The 17848-nt window shown below is 34.9% G+C and overlaps 4 protein-coding genes across 4 annotated transcripts; 2 read left to right on the forward strand and 2 right to left on the reverse strand.

Moving 5' to 3' along the window:
* Positions 1-507: 507 nt before the first annotated feature.
* LOC105628064 (kiwellin) lies at positions 508-1406 on the reverse strand. Its single transcript, XM_012209383.4, has one exon. It carries the CDS (start codon positions 1349-1351, stop codon positions 695-697), a length of 657 nt encoding a protein of 218 aa, XP_012064773.4. The 5' UTR covers positions 1352-1406; the 3' UTR covers positions 508-694.
* Positions 1407-1876: 470 nt separating this feature from the next.
* On the forward strand, positions 1877-6997 carry LOC149498851 (uncharacterized). The gene is made up of 3 exons (XM_089718621.1): positions 1877-2153; positions 6079-6813; positions 6921-6997. The coding sequence occupies exons 1-3, from the start codon at positions 1877-1879 to the stop codon at positions 6947-6949; spliced, it is 1041 nt and encodes a 346-aa protein (XP_089574747.1). The 3' UTR covers positions 6950-6997.
* Positions 6998-11517: 4520 nt separating this feature from the next.
* Positions 11518-12350, reverse strand: LOC149498852 (kiwellin-like). The gene has a single exon (XM_089725321.1). It carries the CDS (start codon positions 12308-12310, stop codon positions 11648-11650), a length of 663 nt encoding a protein of 220 aa, XP_089581447.1. The 5' UTR covers positions 12311-12350; the 3' UTR covers positions 11518-11647.
* Positions 12351-15879: 3529 nt separating this feature from the next.
* LOC149498853 (uncharacterized) lies at positions 15880-17617 on the forward strand. The gene is made up of 3 exons (XM_089717871.1): positions 15880-16484; positions 16959-17018; positions 17098-17617. Exons 1-3 carry the CDS (start codon positions 15984-15986, stop codon positions 17539-17541), a joined length of 1005 nt encoding a protein of 334 aa, XP_089573997.1. The 5' UTR covers positions 15880-15983; the 3' UTR covers positions 17542-17617.
* The last annotated feature ends 231 nt before the right edge of the window (positions 17618-17848 follow it).

Consider the following 17848-nt stretch of genomic DNA (forward strand, 5'->3'; position numbering starts at 1 on the left):
GTATAAACTTCACTCATAGTTTATTTTTGCTAATCCAACTCCTTCTGATATAATATTTTTATATAGAAGTATTTTAACATTGTAAGTGTTAGATTAATTAGAAAGTAAATGAAACCTTTGTAGTTTTTCTCCAATTACGAATTAAAAATTTTTTTCTATTTGTCTAATTTTAGCACATTTTGAATTAAAAATTTAACAACATTTGGAGTTTGGAGTGGATGGTTAAATCATGTTTTGATACATAGAGAGAGAGGGGGGGTCCTCACTCCAAACTTGCTGGGTTGGAAGGAAAAGCCCATCAACCAAGCAAATCCATAAAGCCCAAAAGTCCTTGTTTATAATTTATCTGGGTGATGGACTATGTCTAAGCTTACAACACCAATGTCCCTTATTTGGATCCAATAATGCGAAACTTAGGATCAAGCCCATATAATTTTTGGGCCCATCGTCAGCTGCAAACTATAATGGGTATTCATTGTGCTTCGCATTAAGGAAAGTAAGTCAGCCTTTACTTAAAAAAATATATATATTAAATTATTGGGGACAACAACATAAGTTATACCTTACTCACTCTTTTTTAATAATCCTTATTAAATCAGTAAAAATTAAAATCCAGATAGCATACTACAAAGAGATTCCATTTATGGGTTTTATTAGGTATAAAAAGAGCCATAATTTCATGTCACTTGGTCAACTATGCCATTGACCAAGTAACATCAACGACACCGTCATCCTTGTTCAAACCTAGAGCTTCCCAGACAGCATCAGAACCATCAACAATATTATTCCTACAGGGTGGTTGGCCTGCATGTTCACTATCACACCCGTTTCTTGAATCACACTCATCAACCACCTTAGCTTCTACACTCTTTCCATTACTTGCACTAATCCTTATCATCTTCCCACACCTTGTCCCTCCAGCATACCAACCAGTAGAAAGAGCAACCACCAGCTCTGTCTTGTCATGGTAGTTCCCGTCGCACTCCGATTGTGCACCTCCGTCGCCGCCTTCACTGAAATCATTTAACGTTAATTTGGCATTTGTCGAAGATGTAACTGTTGGTGAGCATGTGTATGTAGGATATGATTGCCCTTGACATGTAAGGGAGCCAGAGGGTTGACATGAGTCGTCTGAAGGAGAAGGACCGCCACCTCCGCCACCACTGCCGCCACTGCATGTGTTTGTTCCAATATCTGGGTCATCGTTGCATGATCCGTGTATGCAAATAAGTTGACCATCACAGTCATTTTCTGTTTGACATGGCCCATTGCAGGAGGAAATAGCATTTGAAGTTGAGGCAAAAAGGAGGATATTGAAAAGAAGGGAAAGGAAAAGAAGAGTATTTTCCATTTCCGCTATAGAAGAAAACGTTTTGGGTATTTTTATGTGGTTTGAGATGGAGGAAGTGTGTGATTATATATAGTAATTTGAGTTAGGAATGATTGTGTATGGAAAATAAGGATTGGAATAACTTGGCAATTGCGTGTATTGACTTGGTAAAGTCATCTTAAATTTTATCATCACGTAACGACTTACCTACCCTCCTGCTAATTTGAATAAAGACCCAGTTTATGGGTCCGTTCATGTATTAAAACAATCAAAATTTTCTGATTTAGTACATGGAAAATTTATCCGTTAATTTTAAGTTCTCAATTTTCTTGTCAGTTGTAATGAAGTTGCCTAGAATTTCATCGGTTTACCTGAAAGTTGTTGGGATATCCTCCCAAGTCCCACATCGGATAAAGAGGAGAAATGGAACCAAAATATAATGGTTCAAACCCAACCCATTAGTATGAGGCCTTCTGGGAGGTGCCCAAAAATAAATCCGTGAGGGCTTGGCCCAAAGCGGACAATATCATACTAATTCGGGGTTGGATGGTACGCGCGGTCCTATCAAGTGGTATCAGAGCCCTGGTTTGGAGCGGGTGTGAACTGCGCAGTGTGAGAAAATCTCGGCGTGACGTTGTAACAACAGGACCAAGACCAGAAGAAGATCTGCAAGTGGTGTCTTGTGTCGAAAGTCTTCCCGACAAGAGGAGGTCGGGCGGTACAAGAGGCGTGTCCCGCAAAGTTGTAGCGGCGGTACAAGATGGTGGGCAGATTATCCCTGGAGGGGAGGTCATGATTTGTGTGGTCCTTGGTTGGAGGGGAGGTTTGTTGGGATATCCTCTCAAGTCCCACATCGGATAAAGAGGAGAAATGGAACCAAAATATAATGGTTCAAACCCAACCCATTAGCATGAGGCCTTTTGGGAGGTGCCCAAAAATAAATCCGTGAGGGCTTGGCCCAAAGCGGACAATATCATATTAATTCGGGGTTGAAGGGTACGCGCGGTCCTATCAAAAGTTGACTGCAATGGGGCTTTCTCAACACATCTGTCTTTCTCCCGCTCCTTCTAATCCCTTTAACACCATGCGTCGGTCTTGTCTTCCCCAAATTGCGAGCTATCCTCTCAAGTCCCACATCGGATAAAGAGGAGAAATGGAACCAAAATATAATGGTTCAAACCCAACCCATTAGCATGAGGCCTTTTGGGAGGTGCCCAAAAATAAATCCGTGAGGGCTTGGCCCAAAGCGGACAATATCATATTAATTCGGGGTTGAAGGGTACGCGCGGTCCTATCAAAAGTTGACTGCAATGGGGCTTTCTCAACACATCTGTCTTTCTCCCGCTCCTTCTAATCCCTTTAACACCATGCGTCGGTCTTGTCTTCCCCAAATTGCGAGCTATCCATAACCTAGGTCTTGCAACTGGAATTGTCTTGCACAGACAACGACTTACTGTTCTGTTTTTGGGTCACATAATTCAATCACCGCAAGAATTTGCGGCAGTTAATTTCTTCCATAACTTTGTCTAAAGCTGTACGGGTATTCAACTCATTAAACCCCAATTGAAATTTAATAAATGAAAAAAATTATGTTAAACTAGATATCCTTCACTTTGATCATTGAATTTTCTCCACTTGAAAATAAAATTTATGTATGTCACAAAACCTTAATTGAGTCAACAGTTTTTATTTTCATTATTTTTTATTATTTGAAATATAACACACACAATAAAGATCAGATTCCAAGTCAAAATTTACTGAAATTGAAAATTATATAAATATTTATTATGTAATTCATTTCATTTTTTATATACTAAAATAAAAAATAATAATTCGAGAACACTCATTAGAGCTCTTAAGCCATATATTACAATTCAATATTCAACCGTTGTACATTTTATTATCATTTAGCATATCTTAATTCCTATATAATAGAGCCTATTACCTTGTTATTAAAAAGAACAAAAAAAAAGGTCACGTTCATTTCTCTTCTGAATATTAAACTCAAATTCCCTTGAAGAAAATATTTAGTACATTTAGTTTATGATGCAACTTATTATTATATAGTGTATGGAATTTATTTTTATAATTTCAGGTGAATTTCTTATGTGATTTTGCAAAATATATGAGAAAGGGATTGAATAATTTAATCCTAATATGATACCCGGCTAAAAATAATTTAAACTATGAAATTGAAATGGTAATTTATTTTTTTTGGACATGGTAAATTGGTAATTGTGTTAAGAAAGTAGAGTTCAAGTTTTCTTTCAATAACACCTTACCTTTGGTCCTTGGTCCAATAAGGAGGCCGCCGGTCAGGCATGGCATGGCAGTTTCTCTTACGTATTCCCAGCTTTGCACCCCGATTCCCGGGGAAAAAAAAAAAAAAATCTCGTTAACTACTTTTTTTCATTTCACTTTCAATAAATAAGTATTTTATTTCATTTTTTTTAAATATATTAATTATTTTTTTTCAATTTTATTCATATTTATTAGGTGTTTTGTAGCAAAATTAAATAGAAAATTTTTAATTTAAGAAAGGCAATTTAAACATTCTACTATTATTAATAAAAAATTGATATGTTCCAATTATTTTCTTAATTTTTATGAAAAGATCAAATCTTAAAATGAAACAGAGACAGTATATAAATTGACATTTAAATTTTATAAAAAAAAAATTTGACTACATCCTCTTAATTTTTACATTAATTAACCAATCTAATATTTCGATTTATAAAATTATATCTATATTAAATATTTTAATTTATAAAATTATATTTAGGGTAGTGTTATCTCCGGAGCAAGGTTTGTTAAATATAGAGCAAGAATATTTTTATAACACCAAGCTGACTTAATTACCCTTAGTTTCACAAAGACCTGTATAATTAATTCATTAAATTTTTGTTATGTGGCAATTTATGCGAATTTTCCTCTAGTAAAATACACACCAGGACCAGGCCTTATTGATTGGGTCTAAATTAGGTTGCTATGCTCATAACTGTTGGATTTAATTTTCTATTGTGGGCTTAATATGTAAAATTAAATATGTACAGCAGTCCAATTGTAAAGTCAATTTCAAATGTGGTCTTGATTGTGAATAATTGACTATTGAGGTATCAACTAATTATAGATATTAAGTGTAGAGACCATTATATAATTCCTATTTCGTTAAAGGACCGAAATAGGAATTGTACTAACCCTACAGGTATATAAAGGTCGTGGTCCCCAGAGGAGTTGAATACGATTCAGTTTTACGTTCCTTTCGTATTGCTTCCGCTAAATCGATTCTTCAATTCTCTGGAAGGCTGCAAACCTAATTCTATACATCAAGATCGACGAACAACGATGTCAGGTACGCAACCTTTTCTTATTCAATCTATTTTGTTGAATCTAGTGGTTTGCACGATCTAGGTTATTATTGAATTATTTGAGATTAATTATTAACAAGTGGTATCAGAGCCTTGTGCATAATTGCTAGATTTTAGATTGATTTTCGTATGTTTTTTATTTGTTTACCCTACTGTTTACGGATTGAGGGTTTTGTTTAATAAAAAAAATTTTTTTTTTCTCACTGTTCTTCGGATTCCCCAAGAACAGGTAAGAGGTTTTGAACAAACGCCATTGACGATTAATTGTTCGTTTGATATTTTATATATATATATATATATATATATATATATATATATATATATATTTTTTTTTTTTCTTCTAGCCGGATTTTGTTTAAAAAAAAAAAAAAAAAAATTCAGATCGTTTTTTGGTTGGCAGCGGACCTGTTATCGTTTTTGTTTTTTAAGGTTAGGGATGGCAAATTACAGTTAGGTCCTTGGAAAATTTCGGTTTAGGCCCTTAAGTTTCTGTAATTTCGGATTAGGCCCCTAAGTTTCTGTAACTTCAGATTAGGCCCCTTAATTTTCTGTAACTTCAGATTAGGCCCCTAATTTCCTGTTTTCTTTCGTCTAGACCCATGGATATATATTTAATTAAATTAGATCCCGAACTTTATTTATTCAAATTTATTTAGTCCAATTTTATAACTTAGTCTCTAATTTAGTGACTTAAAGACTAGATTATAATTTTTTTTTAGGGCTAAATAATTTTAGATTATTAAATATTTAGACAATCAATTCATTTAATTGCAATTGTTTTGTTTTAATTACAATTAAATGAATTAATTTGTCGACTTGAGATTAAATTTTGGAGTGATTAAGTCCCTATTGTGTTTGATATTTGTTAAAATAAATTAATTTGATCAATAAGTCACCAAAGTGACCTCTATTGCTTGAATTGATTTATTTTAGAATATTAGACAGGTGTATTAGAATCCGTTGCGGATAGTTAATCGGCCCAAAGGAAGGTTGCTATCTGGCTGAGTTTTGAATACATGTTTGGCAATAAATATGTGATAATTGTTTGATTATTTTCCATGACAATGATATATCGGCCCAAAGGAAGATTTATTATTTGTCAGGACTATGTTATCAATATTTGATTGCTGCATTGAGATACTAATTACAAGTTAATGTTTTACATCCAAAGATGAGAATATTAATGTTGTGTCTGTATCTTATTTCCATTTTTTAATCTCTACTTATGTGAATTGTTTCATTTGTGGATTGTGAGCTTATACTTATCTATTTGTTTATTTTCTCTGATGTCAGCTAACATGTCATTTAATCCTGATTGTGTCCCTAAACTTGAGGGATCAAATTTTGAGTCTTGGAAATCAGATATTATGATCTTTCTAGGCTGTATGGATTTGGATCTTGCATTCAGGATGGACGAACCTGCTCCTCTTACTGATACGAGCAGTGATGTTCAAAGGGTTCAGTATGAGAAGTGGGAGCGTTCTAATCGCTTAGGTCTAATGATCATGCAGAAAGGAGTCCCAGAACATGTTCGAGACTCTGTCTCAGCTGAAAAGAACAATGCTCAAAACTATCTTGCCGAGCTGGAGAGGGCTTATGTCAAGAATGACAAAGCCGAAGTGGGAACACTTTTAGGAAAATTAACCTCCATGAAGTTTGCTGGCAATGGTGGTGTTCGGGAGCATATTCTTAGCATGTCTCAGATTGCAAAGAGACTGAAGGCGCTGGGTATGGCTTTACCAGATGACCTTTTAGTCCATTTGGTTATGAATTCTCTTCCTTCTCAGTATGGACAAATTAGGACTTCCTATAATTGTCAGCCGAATAAATGGACTCTTAATGAGCTCATTTCTCATTGTGTTGATGAGGAGGAAAAGATGAATTCTAACAAAAGAGAGAGTGCACATTTTGTTTCTTCAGCTGGGAAGGGTAAGAACAAGAAAAGAAAGAGGCCTTCTGCAAAGCCTGTTGAAAAGGCTATTGAGAAACCTGCTGCTGCTACTGCTGTAGATCCAGTACAAAAGAAGCCTTATGTGCCAAAATGCTTCTTTTGTGGAAAGACGGATCACTTGAGAAAGGACTGTCCTAAATTTGCTATTTGGCTTGCAAAGAAGGGTAAGTACCTTGTTTTAGTCTGTTGTGAAGTTAATTTAACTTCAGCTCCTAAAAACACTTATTGGATGGATTCTGGTGCTACCGCTCATATAAGTGTTTCATTGCAGGGCTGCCTCAACTACAGAAAGCCAACTGACGGTGAAAGATACGTCTATGTAGGAAATGACGATCCGGTTGAAGTAGAGGCAATTGGACATTTTAGATTATGTTTAAGTACTGGTTATTTTTTGGATCTTATAGATACTTTTGTTATTCCCTCTTTTAGAAGGAATTTGATTTCTGTTTCCTTTTTGGACAAATCTGGTTTTCATTGTTCTTTTGGAGACAGTGTATTCACTTTATCTATGAATTCAAAAGTTTTGGGTACTGGTTGCTTGAATGAATGTGATAATCTATATGTTAGACGTTGATACTAGTTATCATGAATCCCTGCATGTTACTACAAGAGGTACCAAAAGAAAGTTGAATATTGATAACTCAGCTGTACTTTGGCATAGACGTTTGGGTCATGTATCCAAATCGAGAATTGAGCGTCTTGTTTCTGATGGTATCTTAGATACACTTGATTACACAGGTTTGGATTCTTGTATTGAGTGTATTAAAGGAAAACAGACTAAACAAAAGAGACTAGGTGCCATTCGGTCATCCAATGTTTTAGAACTGATTCATACAGATATTTGCGGTCCATTCCATATTGCAGCTAGAAATGGCTAAAGATATTTTATATCATTCATTGATGACTATTCTCGTTATGGTTACTTATATCTCATTCATGAAAAATCTGAGTCTTTGGACGTGTTCAAATCTTATAAAGCCGAAGTTGAAAATCAACTAGGAAAGAAGATTAAATCTGTTCGATCTGACCGTGGTGGTGAATATTATGGTAAATATGACGGTTCAGGCGAACAACGTCCAGGACCTTTTGCGCTCTTCCTACAGGAATGTGGAATTGTCCCTCAATATACAATGCCTGATACTCCCAGCATGAATGGTGTATCTGAGAGACGTAATAGGACTCTTATGGATATGGTAAGGAGTATGATTAGTCATTCTACTTTACCAGAGTCTCTGTGGGGTGAAGCGTTAAAGACAGCAGCTTATCTTCTCAATAGGATTCCATCTAAAGCAGTTGCTAAAACACCTTATGAACTTTGGACTGGATGTAAGCCTAGTCTAAAGCATCTTCATGTTTGGGGATGTCCAGCTGAAGCAAGGCCTTACAAGCCGAATGAAACAAAACTGGACTCCAAAACTATCAGCAGCTACTTTGTTGGATATTCTGAGCGGTCTAGGGGTTACAAGTTTTATAATCCTACTTCCAGAACTTTTTTTGAAACGAGAATTGCAACATTTTTTGAGGATGTTGATTTTGGAGGGAGAAATAAAGAAAGAAACATTGTCTTTGAAGAGGAACCAAGTAAGGATGATTCGGTTCTCATTCCTTTTGTTGTTTCTGATAGCGTACAGACTCCAGTTGCTCCTGTAACTATTCAAGATCCAATTCAAGACAATGCTATTCTTCCTCAAGAACAAATTCAACAACCTCAAGAATTAGAGCCTGTTCAAATGCCTTTGAGGAGATCTACTAGGGAGAGAAGAAGTGCTATTCCAGATGATTATATAGTGTTTCTTCAGGAACATGAGGATACTGTAGACATGATAGATGATGATCCAGTTAGTTTCTATCATGCCATGCAGAGTTCTGACTCTCATAAGTGGATTGAAGCAATGAACGAAGAGTATAAGTCTATGCAAGACAATCAAGTTTGGGATCTTGTTCAATTACCTGAAGGAAAGAAACCCATTGGTTGCAAATGGATATTTAAAACCAAAAGGGATTCTCAAGGTAATGTGGAAAGATATAAAGCACGTCTTGTAGCAAAAGGCTTTACTCAAAAGGAAGGGATTGACTATAAAGAAACCTTCTCTCCAGTTTCTTCGAAGGATTCTTTTAGGACAATCATGGCCTTAGTTGCAAATCTTGATCTTGAGCTTCATCAAATGGATGTTAAGACTGCGTTTCTCAATGGCGACATTGATGAAACAATATATATGGTGCAACCAGAAAATTTTGTAATTGGAGATCCAAAACATCTGGTATGCAAATTAAAGAAATCCATTTATGGACTCAAGCAAGCTTCTCGTCAATGGTACTTTAAGTTCAACCAAGTAATTGTCTCGTTTGGCTTTGAGGCAAATGCTGTTGAAAATTGTGTGTACCATAAGTTCAGTGGGAGTAGGTTTATCTTTTTGGTCTTATATGTGGATGACATACTTCTTGCTACTAATTGTAAAGTCTTGTTGCATGAAACCAAAGTTTTTCTTTCAAAGCATTTTGAGATGAAAGATTTAGGTGAAGCTTCTTTTGTTTTAGGGATTCAGATACATCGAGACCGTTCTCGAGGTATTCTTGGATTATCACAAAAGAGATATATTGATAAAGTGCTCAAGAGATTTGGTATGCAGAATTCTAGACCATTGGATACCCCTATTGCAAAAGGTGATAAATTTAGTAATCAACAATGTCCAAAGAGTGAACTTGAAATTCAGGAAATGCAAAAGGTTCCTTATGCGTCAGCTGTAGGAAGTCTTATGTATGTTCAAGTTTGTACTCGTCCAGACATTTCTTTTATAGTTGGCATGTTAGGTAGATATCTTAGCAATCCAGGAATGGATCATTGGAAAGCAGCCAAAAGAGTCATGAGATATCTTCAGAGGACTAAGGGACATATGCTCACATATAGGAGATCAGATCAGCTTGAGATCATTGGGTATACTGATTCTGATTTTGCTGGATGCCAAGACAGTAGAAAATCCACATCTGGCTACGTTTTTCTATTGGCTGGTGGTGCTATTTCTTGGAAGAGTGTGAAACAAACTCTAGTAGCAACCTCCACCATGGAAGCTGAATTTGTAGCATCTTATGAGGCATCCAATCAAGCTATTTGGCTGAGAAACCTTGTCACTGGGCTGCGTGTAGTAGGTGGAATAGAAAGACCAATGAAGTTGTATTGTGACAGCAGGTCAGCCGTTTTATTCTCCAACAACAACATGAGCTCTTCTCGATCAAAACACATTGAGATTAAGTTCTTGGCTGTGAAGGAGAGGGTACAGAGTGGACAGATATCCTTAGAGCATATTGGAACAAACTCTATGATTGCGGATCCGCTTACAAAGGCAGTGATACCGAAAGTTTTCCATGAGCACACCGCTCATATGGGTATCGTTTTGTTTGAGACTGTCTAGTTTTAGTGGGAGTTTGCTCTTTATGTTTGCATTATGTTTTTGAATGCTCTATTTTGTTTTGGATATGTTTTATTATGAAATTTTGTTGAGTACTCATTTTGGTTGATGGTTACACTCTGTATTATTATTATTGTTTTGCTTGATCTCACTTTTGTTGGTGACCAGTTGGAAACAGACATGATGATCACATTGCATGTAGTTTTCATGCTACACTTCTATAATGAATCTATGTCATTTAGGGATATTGGTAATGTAGTTGATGATGAACTTAGTCATGAGATCTATGGCGGATGTTTCTTCAGCTCTTTATCAATATAACTAATGGACGAGATTGTTTTTGGATACCTTGTATGACTGCGTTTGTTGAGCTCATTTTGGTGTATGTATTTTATTTAACATATGTTCGCCCAAGTGGGAGATTGTTGGATTTAATTTTCTATTGTGGGCTTAATATGTAAAATTAAATATGTACAGCAGTCCAATTGTAAAGTCAATTTCAAATGTGGTCTTGATTGTGAATAATTGACTATTGAGGTATCAACTAATTATAGATATTAAGTGTAGAGACCATTATATAATTCCTATTTCGTTAAAGGACCGAAATAGGAATTGTACTAACCCTACAGGTATATAAAGGTCGTGGTCCCCAAAGGAGTTGAATACGATTCAGTTTTACGTTCCTTTCGTATTGCTTCCGCTAAATCGATTCTTCAATTCTCTGGAAGGCTGCAAACCTAATTCTATACATCAAGATCGACGAACAACGATGTCAGGTACGTAACCTTTTCTTATTCAATCTATTTTGTTGAATCTAGTGGTTTGCACGATCTAGGTTATTATTGAATTATTTGAGATTAATTCTTAACAATAACTGCAGAGCTCATTTTTAATACCCAAAGCAATCGGACCAAAGGCTCTTTTGCTGTCGTAGCTAATTCGTCCTTTACTAGTTAGTTGAATCTATTGACCACATTCATTTTTTCATACTGACATTAATTTTCTTTTGAAAGAAAAGTGGGTGACATAAGGGAGAAAAGGATTAAAAAAAAAAAAAAATGAAAAGAGAAGTACTTGAGGAGGCATGATTCATTTGTATAGAATATAATATTGTTGAGAATAAAAAAAACAAACACTCAAATCCTTGGTATTTGAACTTTCGAGCTCACCAAGAACTAGTTTCTTCAAGGACAGGTCAATCGCATTGGAGTAGTATGAATTATGTTTATAACAGGAGAAACTGTAACCTTTTTGATAGGTGATTTTGGGCATTTTCAATCTCAAAAGCTAGCTCAAGAGGTAAGGTTTTTCCTCACACTTATAACTTAATCACCAGTTCCTTCCACAACCGATGTGGAATAACCCAACACTTTTTAATAATTCTCATTAAATTAACAAAAACTCACTAATTTTCAGTAACAAATGAAAATTTTTATTTTAGTAACAGAGCATAATATTTTATTCTTGCATAATTTAATTTTATGGCTTTTATTAAGTATAAAAGAGCCATATTACATTATCTATAAAGTCACGAGAATACTTGTAATCCCATTTGACTTGAGCATGGAGATACATGTGAAGAAAAGAAAAACTATGCCATTGACCAAGTAACATCGACAACACCCACATCCTTATTCAAACCTAAAGCTTCCCAAACAGCATCAGAACCATCAACAATATTATTCTTACAGGGTGGTTGTCCTGCATGTTCAGTATCACACCCGTTTCTTGAATCACACTCGTCAACCACCTTAGCTTCTACACTTCTTCCATTACTAGCCGTAATCTTTATCATCTTCAAACACCTGGTTCCTCCAGCATACCAACCTGTAGAAAGTGCAACCACGCGCTCTGTCTTCTCGTGGTACTTCTCATCACACTCAGATTTATCTCCTCCATCTCCGCCTTCGCTAAAGTCGTTTAATGTTAGTTTCGCTCTTGTAGAGGATGTTACTGGTGGAGAACATGAGTATTTAGGATAGGATTTTCCTTTGCATGTGAGGGTTCCATAAGGTTTGCAATTGTCATTTGAGGGCGGTGAAGGGGGTGAAGGGTTGCCTCCACCTCCGGTGCAAATATGGGTTCCAACATCAGGATCATCGTTACATCGGCCGTTAATGCAAATGAGTTGGCCATCACAGTCATTTTCGGTTTTACAGGGGCCGTTGCAGGAAGAAATGGAATTGGAAAGCTTTGGGAAGGAGATGATCATAATAAGAAAATAAAGAAAGGTAAATAACGTTGTATTTGCCATGTCTGAGAGGAATTGCTAGTGTGGTCAATATTTTTCTCCAATTTGAGTGCATGAGAAACGTGTAAGTGAATCATCTATATATATAGTAGAGGCTTTTGTCATTTACTATTACGCTTGTTTGGATTTAGTGGTTGTGGTTCACTTAGATATATGGTGATTAGGGTAGCCAATCGATCTGATTTCGGTCGAAATTTTATTTACTAGCACATTAAGTAGTTGGGATTACGAATACTAACATCAACAGAATTTAACATTATACTATTTGAATAATAAAAGGGAAAGGAAAGAAAGAAGGAAAATAAGGAAGAAAGAAAAAATTTTAAAATATAAGGTTCTTTCCTTCTCTGTTTGGATAAAAGAGAAGCAAAAAGTAAAATAAATTTATTTTTCTCAATTATTATTTCTTTCTCGTTTTCCTTTTAAATTGGACAAATAGAAACGGGGAAAAATAAAAATTACTTTCATTCTTTCTTTATTTTCTTCTCTCTTTCCACAAAGGAAAAATTGAATCCTCTCATATTTTTCCATAACCAAACAAAGTGCAAGTCTTATCCATGCAAGCAATTGCATTTACACTTATACAAAAGAGGTTCAATATAACGGCTAAATCTAACTTTCTTTTTCTAGTTCTCTAAATTTTAATTTTAATTATAATAGTATCCTAATGTCAAATTATACCAAATTTTAATAAATAAAATATCATTTTTGTGGGACCTAGTTTAACTTTTTCCCCCAAATTAGACTCCTTCTCCACCACCATTGCTTATAAATAAATATTTATGTTCATTTATATAAATATTAAAATAAAAAAAATCTGTTCATCTTAAAAATAAAATGAAGCCATAATGAATAAAACTAGAGATTTAAACTGAGCATAAACTGAGAATAAAGAATAATTTTAAACCTTTCAAAAAAAAAAAAAAAGAATATTTTGTAGATTTTAAATTAAGTTGCTTTCACTTTTGGAGGCCCAAAATTTTGGCTTTGTTTATCTGTCTCTCTGCTAAATCTCACGGTCATCTACCCTACTTACCATACCAGACCGGCCAATTCAACGAAATAAAAACAAGTTTTTGCACCTTATTCACATGCATGCATGTGGAGTTACATTAACATAATTAAGAGTAAGGGACATAATGCATATATTACTGAACACGATAAAAAATAATTTAAATACTATATTATAAAATACTAGAAAAAAAAATATCAATTAGGGTTATCAAAATGTAAAAAAACTATTTAAAAAGCCTTTGCAAAATATATTGTAAGAGATTTCAAACTAATCAAATTTTTATTTTTATATTTGAATAAAAAATGAAAAAGAAGAGTCCAAATTTTATTAGCATGGTGTATAAATGAGTTGATCCTATAACTTTTCAATAATTTACAAATGCTAATAATCAGTTTGCCAATTAATTTCAACATCTTAGTAGACATAAAGCAGATAATTAGCAATGAAGTAATGTTGTATTTCATTAATGTTTTCTTTCAATTTGACAATATTATGCAAAATAAAACAACGATGTACTATTTTTCTTTTAAAAAAAAACAAAATATTTTGTATTTGTGTCTGTGTCAAAATGACTAAGTTTGCGCATATTCGCGAGTGAAAAGATAAAAAATTTTGATTAATTAGGAGGAACATCCAAAGTTGCAGAATCACAAATTGTTGCTAGTGAAATCTATCTTATTGAGGCATTGCTCAGCTTAGATTTTGATCCTACCTGCTAAAGTAGAATAGAAAATACTTAATTTGGGTAGGGTTAGCTTGTCTTTTCTCTCATCTTATCCTGTTATCCTTGTTGTACGTTGCCTTTGTTTGATTCCTTCACGAGGGAATATAATTGCAAGGGTGTTAACAAATTGAGCCGAGTTCAAACCTGCCACACTCGAAACTCGGCATGAAAATCAATGAGCAAGAAAATTTTAAGTTTAAACTTGACTTGAGGTTCGAGTTCAATTCGAAAAATTTTAAACTCGAGGTTCGAGGCTCGAATAAGTCTAAAATAAATATTATATATATGTATATATAAAAGTTCGACAAGGCTCAATAAGATTCGACGAGCTTTTGAGCTGAACATCCTTAGGTTCAAGCTCAAGTTTGATTCGAGTCAAACTTTTTCGAACTTTCTTCAAGCCAAGCTCGAACAACTCGCGAGCTGGCTCGACTCATTTATACCTCCTAATACTTATCCTTATTTATTGCACATTTTGTTCTATTAACAATATTAGGGATTACTATCCACTTGTTGATTTGAGTGGAAAAAAACTTAAATTACTTAAATCAATTGTCAAGTTTTGATCGTTGTGAATGGAAAAAAATTAAAATAATAATATTAATGTTGCTTTGTATTAACATATAAAATATATTTATCAAACTGAAACAAAAAGAAAGCGGGTGTTTCTTTATTTAGCATTCTATTCTTCCTCATTAGAGTTTTATTACTCAATATTTCGAATTTAACTTTTGGTTCATTTACCTTCATTTATCCTCATAACCCTTGAAATTTTCATCTTTTTTTTCTCTCTCTACTATAATTGTATGTATTTTGTACTATATTTTTGTTGAATATTTTTTAATTTTACTTTTTAATCTCATCTCTATATAGTGATTTTGGAGTAACAATAAAGTTACCACTTGTGACTTGGATGTCACTTTTTACTTTGATTTCTCCACCCATTTAAGCTTTTATGACAGTTATTCTAAATTTCCATGAATACAGTTTAGATGTTGAGAGTTTAAATTTTGTATTTGGCAAAACTAGAAATTCTAAGTAAGTAGATTTTAGAAGTCGCTTATTTTTCCTTTCTTATCTTTGGAATTAACAGGAAAATGATAAAGAAAATGGAGGTGAGAGTATTCTTCTTTCTTCTTTAGCTAAATATTGTATATTTTATGAATATTATAAATTAAATTCATGTAAAATATTTCTATACAATCATCAATTGAACCACAAAATGCTTATTCTTTTCCGATGCTCTGATCTCTATACAAAACCCATTTTCTATGGGCTAATAGAGAGCCCGAAGCTGAGTGAATATTTGTGGGCCTAAAGATTACTTGGGCTTTTATAATCAGTCTGAGAAATTCACTCTCTCTATTATAAGTACTTAACTACTATAGATATAAACCTGCCGATTTAAGTTTAAACCCGTCAAACTTAAAGTTCAACGAGTCTAAAAATTTCAGGCTCGAGTTCGACTTGAAGATCAAAATCAATTTGAAAAAAATTTAAACTCGAGATTCGATAGTCAATACTTGAATAAATTTAAAATAAATATTATATATATAAATTTAATAGAACTTGATAAGATTCGACTGACTTTCGAGTTAAATATCATTAAATTTAAACTAACCTCATTTGCTAACGAGTTCGACCTGAATTTTTTAAACTTTTCTCAAGCTGAGTTTCAACAGCTTGCGAACCCCGCTCGTTTTACACCCAACTACTAGAGCTCTGTTGTATTGCTATAAAAAACACAAAAAGTAAAAATGCTCTTTTACAGTTACAGAAACCAAACAGATAGTTAGGCGGGAATTTTAAATTGGTAAACAAAATTAAAAAACCTAAAAATATCACCATAGCTTGCTTGCTCTTCTTTGTCCGCGTAACTATTTATAGAATTGACGAGAAAGCAAAACAAATGAGTAATCTCCAAATCACAGACTCTGATGGATTCTCTGCTCAGCTCTAAAAGAACCACCACATTCAAGTCCCTAAATGATGGCGCTTCTCCTATCAACACACGGCTCAACGCCGACTCTGTGCTCATGAGATACCTTCGCGGTGCACCTCCGATGACATCACTTAGTGGAAACGGCATCGGCGACGACGGCTTCTTTTCTCCGACGGTCAGCGCGAGGTCCTCTTTAGGCAGCTGCAGCAACAGCAGAAATTTCGGCAGGTCCTTGTCACCGCTGTCGTCAATGGAAAATGTGATGTCTCCGCCGGTGTTTGGGACGCCGATAAAGGTAGTTGATGAAGATGTGCTGGTTATGGATGGAATTTTGGTTGAGTCCACGTCTGGAGGTAGGGTTTCCAGGACTCTGTCGTCGTATTCTAGCGGTTCACCTTCCAATTTTTCTTCTTCCGCTGGAATTCGCGCCTATAATATGGAGCTTTGCCGGTCTAGTGAGGACTTTGGACATTGCCGCTTTGGCTCCAACTTCCAGGTCTTCGTCTCTCTATGATCAATTTAGCACCGTTAGATTTTTTGATTTGACGTACGATAATGATGCATGCTAATCATACGGCCAAATGTTGTCAATGTGAATCAAAACTAGCAAGGCTGAATTTTGTATAATTAGTAAAGTATTGATTAAGCTGATTAAGGAAAATCAATCTCCAGTTTGATTTACAATGAGCCTAGATCAATTAATTTTCCTAAATCGATTAGGCTTTATTTCTTAGGCGGTGCAAAATAACGCTATATGCCGGGTTCTCGTCTATGTGCCTTAATAGAAGAAGCCAGCGAAATTGAGGTAACTAGCCATTGAAATCGGTAGAAAATAGTCAGTTACTATTGCGGTTGGTTTGTTTGTCTTTTTCTCGAATCTCCAAGCAACAGAGTTTGATAAAGATCTAAAAACTGCCACTCTTGAGTATATTTATATGGTGAATAATAGAACTTGTGCCTAATTTTGCAGTTTGCGCAATCTAAAGAAGAGCTTCGTCCGACTTGTTTCCCCATGAAGAACAAAAATCAAGTACAAAACATATTCTAATTTTGTGCTGAAATCAAAGATTTGAAGATGATATTTTGCTTATCTGTTTTTGTTTATGTAGACCCATTCTTTCAAGTCAAATTGCCCTGGATCACTTCCTTACGGCCAGAGGTCCCGTTTCCTTCGTGCTCCAGTCATGACAGAAGTGGCAGTGGCAGCAAGCCAAACGGCCTCTGCTTCCAGACCTGAATACAAGAACAGGAGACCTGTAATCACTGTGAATTCTGAATATTTAGGCACGAACACCAGCTCAATCGCTATGCCTTTGCATTTGTGTAGACTTCCTGCTGTTACCAAATCCGAACTCTCCAGCAAAAGCCACATCGCCAACATCAAATCTCAAGACTGGTCGCCCTTGGATGATGGAATTAAGATTGCTTTGCCAGCTGATATTGACAAATGCTCAACAGCCAGTAAAGATGTTGATGCATATATGCATAGCGTTCTTCATGGTCCAAGAACAAGGAAGAGGTTACCTGTATTTGCTGAGTTTCGCCAAGAGTAGTTATTGCTTGCAAGAATTTCCTCCCAGACATAGTCCATATACTCGAAATATTCAGGAGCTTCTCTTTTAGGTTTTAGATCTTTCTTTTTTCTCTTTCAATTCATCGTAGCAAGATAAGAATAAACTTTTTTCAGATCATAGTTGCATAAAACCTTACATTTCGCTTTACAAATATTACAATTACCATTGTACCAAACACAAAATATACATAGATTGTGAAGATAGAGGCAACTGACAGAGCCATGAATTGATACTTTGTGTTTTGTTGGACAATAAAATACTTTCCTGGTACTTACCACCTCTCTTG

This window comes from Jatropha curcas, chromosome 1, assembly GCF_041381405.1.
Source record: "Jatropha curcas cultivar XTBG-Jc1 chromosome 1, XTBG_Jcur_1.0, whole genome shotgun sequence".
In the NCBI taxonomy this organism is placed as follows: domain Eukaryota; kingdom Viridiplantae; phylum Streptophyta; class Magnoliopsida; order Malpighiales; family Euphorbiaceae; genus Jatropha; species Jatropha curcas.

Bases quoted from the DNA above. Each gene is read 5' to 3' on its own strand.
- LOC149498853 (XM_089717871.1), top strand. From the start codon at position 15,984: ATGGATTCTCTGCTCAGCTCTAAAAGAACCACCACATTCAAGTCCCTA. The intron at 16,485-16,958 runs GTCTTCGTCTCT...CTAATTTTGCAG, and splicing joins GCTTTGGCTCCAACTTCCAG to TTTGCGCAATCTAAAGAAGA. The intron at 17,019-17,097 runs GTACAAAACATA...TTGTTTATGTAG, and splicing joins CCATGAAGAACAAAAATCAA to ACCCATTCTTTCAAGTCAAA.
- LOC149498851 (XM_089718621.1), top strand. From the start codon at position 1,877: ATGGTACGCGCGGTCCTATCAAGTGGTATCAGAGCCCTGGTTTGGAGC. The intron at 2,154-6,078 runs GTTTGTTGGGAT...TGATCTTTCTAG, and splicing joins GGTCCTTGGTTGGAGGGGAG to GCTGTATGGATTTGGATCTT. The intron at 6,814-6,920 runs GTAAGTACCTTG...GTTTCATTGCAG, and splicing joins TATTTGGCTTGCAAAGAAGG to GGCTGCCTCAACTACAGAAA.
- LOC105628064 (XM_012209383.4), bottom strand. From the start codon at position 1,351: ATGGAAAATACTCTTCTTTTCCTTTCCCTTCTTTTCAATATCCTCCTT.
- LOC149498852 (XM_089725321.1), bottom strand. From the start codon at position 12,310: ATGGCAAATACAACGTTATTTACCTTTCTTTATTTTCTTATTATGATC.